Source organism: Salmo salar, chromosome 05, assembly GCF_965601325.2.
Source record: "Salmo salar chromosome 05, fSalSal1, whole genome shotgun sequence".
Lineage (NCBI taxonomy): Eukaryota > Metazoa > Chordata > Actinopteri > Salmoniformes > Salmonidae > Salmo > Salmo salar.
In genome coordinates, this window is record NC_138295.1 from 26,497,703 (window position 1) to 26,502,551 (window position 4,849).

General features: G+C 47.0%; 1 protein-coding gene across 1 annotated transcript; it reads right to left on the bottom strand.

Annotated features, from left to right (window-relative positions):
• Positions 1 to 3,184: 3,184 nt before the first annotated feature.
• Positions 3,185 to 3,694, bottom strand: LOC145879449 (uncharacterized). The gene has a single exon (XM_082974913.1). The coding sequence runs from the start codon at positions 3,692 to 3,694 to the stop codon at positions 3,185 to 3,187; it is 510 nt and encodes a 169-aa protein (XP_082831039.1).
• Positions 3,695 to 4,849: the final 1,155 nt, after the last annotated feature.

Here is a 4,849-nt window from a genome sequence, read left to right on the forward strand (position 1 = left end):
ATTTTATCCTCAGGATCTTGTGAAGAATTCAAATGTATTAATTGAGTAAGAGATTTTGGCTCTATTTGTCTAAAGCAAGCACTTCTTCCATTGTCTAAATTATCTTAATATTGACTTTATTTTTCCACAGGATCTTGTGAGTGCTTTAAAGTCGGAGCTGGGAGGCTTGTTCGAGACGCTCATTGTGGCGTTGATGATGCCTCCCATTTCCTATGACGCCTCTCAACTCCATAAAGCACTCAAGGTAATGTACAGCAATGTATAGTCTATGTTTGGTTATGGCTCCAATAACAAGCCATGTATTGTGCAGCCAAACGTGAGTCTACATAGAATGAAGGTAAAGTACAGTTTAAGGTATGTAGAATTAAGAATTGTAATGGTATTTTTACAATCAGGTACAGTATGTGCAGGATATTGGTCATGTGTCTAGATTATTTCAGGTGAACGTTAACATGCCCCATCAGTTAATGGTCTTAAACCTAGCTCTCCTGAAATATTTTCTTTTTTCCCTGCAGAAGGCCAGTCCATTATAGGCTACACTAATGAAGTGTAATATGTGTGGCCATGTTTTTCATCTTCCACGTAGCCCTGTTAGGTTTGTCCAAGACTGATTGAGTACCATGGTACTGCTAGGCTTTGGCAGGGTCAGGGGTTAAATGAAAACTCCACCCCAAAAAAATATTTTGGTATTTTTTTCATTTGTCCATTGTTGATATAGTCCCAAAATGTTTTGCATGTCAGTGGTTAAGTTTTCAAGATATATAACTTTCAAAATACAGAAATAAAGCTGATATTTTACATTAAAAAGTCTGTATATCTTGAAAACTTGCTGACATGCAAAACATTTTGGGACTATATCAACAATGCACTAATGAAACACTTCAGAGGCATTTAAACACACACACACACACACTAATGCAGCTACTTGAGAGGTAATTAAACACACACTTACTTGTTCCATCAATATTGTCCAAGTTGGTTTGTGTGACATCGGCTTTACACATGTCAGGTCTGTATATTACATGAATATTTCTATCCATACGTTGCACACATATAATTGCCCATATAACAAGCCCTAGAGGTACACTCTGGGGCTTGTTATTATGGGCAATATGTGACATGGTGAGGTTGGACCCAGGTGCAAAGAAGAGACCAGACGAGGAATCAGCGGTTAAGGATAAACATAATACTTTACTGAGAAATGGTAACGGAAGGATCACAGTAACACTGGGAAAATAACAAACACTAAGTCTCGAAAACTCACTCAGGAGACAAATGCACATGGCACATAATTCAAGCATCAGCAAAGGACAACAGAAAACACACCTATTTTAACAGGGAAATCATAATGAGTAAATAGGACACACCTGAGTGTCTCTAGGACGGTCTCTGCCACCCCCTGGTGATAGGTGGAACCATGACTGTACCCCCCTTCTAGGAGCGGCTCCAGCCGCGGAGCCAGGGCGACCACCATGTCGTTGGTTGTAGTCCCGAACAGGTACCGGATCCAGGATGTCCCGGGCAGGCACCCACGCCCGTTCCTTGGGCTGTAGCCCTCCCAGTCCACCAGGTACTGCAGGGTGCCTCGGACCCGACGAGCCTCCAACAGATGCCGGGCAGTGTAGGCCGGGCGACCATCGACAAGTTGAGGGGGCAGAGGGGCAGGTGTGGGGGAGAGAAGGGACTGGTCCTTACCAGCTTGAGATGGGAGACATGGAAGGATGGACAGACCCTCATAGACCTGGGAAGCTGGAGACGATAGGTGACCGGGTTGATACGACTCAGGATCTTGAATGGTCCTATGTAGCGTGGAGCAAGCTTCCGTGAGTCCACCTTTAAGGGAAGATCACGGGTGGACAGCCACACTCGTTGACCCGGTTGGAGGAGCCGAAGAGGCCTTTGGTGCCGGTTTGCCTGGTGTTGGTGTCGGGCAGATGAGTGGAGCAAGGAGGATCGCGCTCTGATCCAAGTGCAGCGACGTCATCAAATGAACGCCTCAGCTGATGGCACCCCCACTTCGGCCTCTTGTTCAGGAAGCGGGGGGGGGGGGGGGGGTGACAGTCCAGTGGATGAGTTTGGCACTGTGTTGTGAGCATACTCCGCCCAGATGAGAAACTTGCTCCAGTTGCTGACCTTGGTGGACGAAACAGTGGAGGAACTTCTCCAGCTCCTGGTTGGCCCTTTCTGTTTGCCCATTTGACTGTGGGTGGAACCTCGAGGAGAGACTCACCGACACCCCCAATAGGGAGCAAAAGGCTTTCCAATACCATGCAACGAACTGGGCCCACGATCCGAGACAATGTCCTGGGGAAGTCTGTGTAGTCGAAAGACATGTGTAATCATGAGATCAGCTGTCTCCTTCGGGCAACTTGGGTAAGACAATGAAATGGGCTGCCTTGGAGAACCGATCAACGACCACTAGGATAGTGATAAGCGCTTGGGATGGAGGTAAACCTGTGATAAAATCGACGGACAGGTGGGATCATGGACGACTGTGTATGGGCAGAGGTTAGAGCAACCCAGCAGGTCGCTGTCGTGAGGACTTGCATTTGGCACAGGTGGAACAGGCCGCAACAAAGGATCTCACATCCTCAATCGTGTTGGGCCACCAGAATTTCTGCCTCAGGAACTCTAGTGTCTGATTAACCCCTGGATGCCCAGTTAAATTAGAGGAGTGTCCCCATTGTAGCACTCGAGAACGGGCTGATCGCGGAACATAAAGTCTGTTGGTGGGACCCCCACCGGGCTCAGGTTCTCCGGTCTGGGCTTGTCATACCGTGCTCTCTATACTCCATAACACGGGAGCCACAATGCGGGAGCTGGGGATGATGGGCTCGGAGTCCCTCTCCTCGTTAGAGACATCGTGTTGGCCGGACAGGACATCTGCTTTCTGATTCTTGGATCTTGGACGATAGGCTAGAGTGAAGTTGAACCTGTTAAAAAACAGAGCCCACCTAGCCTGGTGAGCGTTCAACCTCCTGGTTTCTTGAATGGAGACCAAGTTCTTATGGTCCGTCCAGATCACGAAAGGATGATATGCCCTCTCTAACCAGCATCTCCACCCCTCAAGGGCCCACTTGACTGCCAAGAGCTCCCGGTTGCCTACATCGTAGTTGCGTTCCGCTGGCGAGAACCGCTTGGAAAGAAAGGCACATGGGTGCATTATCTTGTCCCCCTTGTTCCGCTATGAAAGGACCGCCCCTGCTCCGGTGTATGTGGCGTCAACCTCTACAACAAAGGAACGAGTAGGATCAGGATGAACGAGGATGGGTCCGGAGGTGAAACGTCCCTTGAGCTCCATGAAGGCCCTGTAAGCCTCGGGGGTCCAGCCAAAACAGGTCTGGGACTTGCAGGTTAGGGCCGTGAGAGGCGCTGCCACTGCATCAAAGCTCCGTATAAAATGCCTGTAAAAATTGGAAAACCAGAGGAACCGCTGGACCTGTTTGAGTGAGGCGGGACGGGGCCAGTCAGTGACCCCACTAACCTTAACAGGGTCCATTTGGATGCCAGCGGTAGAGATAACGTGACCCAGGAAAGAGACTTGGGATACATGGAACTCACACTTTTCAATCTTGACATATAGTTGACTCTGCAGGAGTCTCAGGACTTGTTGGACATGCAGGTTGTGTTCTGGAAAAGTCTTGAAGAAGATCAGGATGTTGTTGAGGTAAACAAAGACGGACCGATTCAACATATCCCTAAGAGTGTCATTGACAAATGCTTGGAAGACTACCGGTGAGTTCGGTAATCCGAATGGCATGACTAAATACTCATAGTGGCCCCTAGGGGTGTTAAAGGGAGTTTTCCATTCATCTCCCTCCCTGAATCTCACTTGATTGTAAGCGTTGCAGAGGTCCAGTTTGGTGAATAATTGGGCTCCCTGGTCCAGCTCCAAGGCGGCGGACATCAGAGGTAGGGGGTAACGTTTCTTAATAGATTATTTATTTATTTTCATTTTTTATCAGACGCTCTTATCCAGAGCGACTTACAGTAGTGAATGCATACATTTCATTAAAAAAATATTCTTCCATACTGGTCCCCCGGGGAATCGAACCCGCAACCCTGGCGTTGCAAACACCATGCTCTACCAACTGAGCCACACGGGACCAATTGTGATCCTGTTCAGCATTCGGTAGTCGATGCAGGGATGCAGCCCTCCATCCTTCTTTCCCACGAAGAAGAAACCTGCACCAGCTGGGGATGTTGAGGAGTGAATGAAGGCAAAGGAAAGCCGCACACTCTAAGAGCTCAGATGCAAAAATTAATAACCAACGCTCCTAACTATGCTAATTTGTATGTGGGTTACATGGAGAAACAATCCATTTTCAACCCTCTCAAAAATGTTTTCTTGCCTAACATCATTATTTGGAAACGGTATATTGACGATATTTTTGTTCTATGGAGGGGTGATGCAGAACTGCTTCAGGCGTTTTATGCTTTTCTTAACTCCTGTTCTGAACATTTGAGATTTACTATGCAATCTGATACACGTCAAATCAGTTTTCTTGATCTTCTGATCTTGTGTGAAGATAATGTTTTATACACTGATCTTTACAGGAAACCTACTGATCGTAACAGTTTGTTGAGGGCTGATAGTTGTCACCCACTTCCCTTGAAAAATAGTTTGCCCTACAGCCAATTCTGTCGAATCAAAAGAATTTGTATTAAACAATCAGATTTCGACAGAAATATGGCTGAGACTCAGGATAAGTTCAAGGAGAGGGGGTACAACAATGATCAGATTAATATTGCCATTGAGAAAATTCAAAACAAAACGAGACATGACCTTTTTCAAGGTCAGTCTCGCAAAAAGACGCATTCTTGCGTTCTCACTACCCGCTATTCAAAG

Excerpts from the sequence above, each read along its gene's own strand:
- LOC145879449 (XM_082974913.1), bottom strand. The coding sequence starts at position 3,694 with ATGTTGAATCGGTCCGTCTTTGTTTACCTCAACAACATCCTGATCTTC.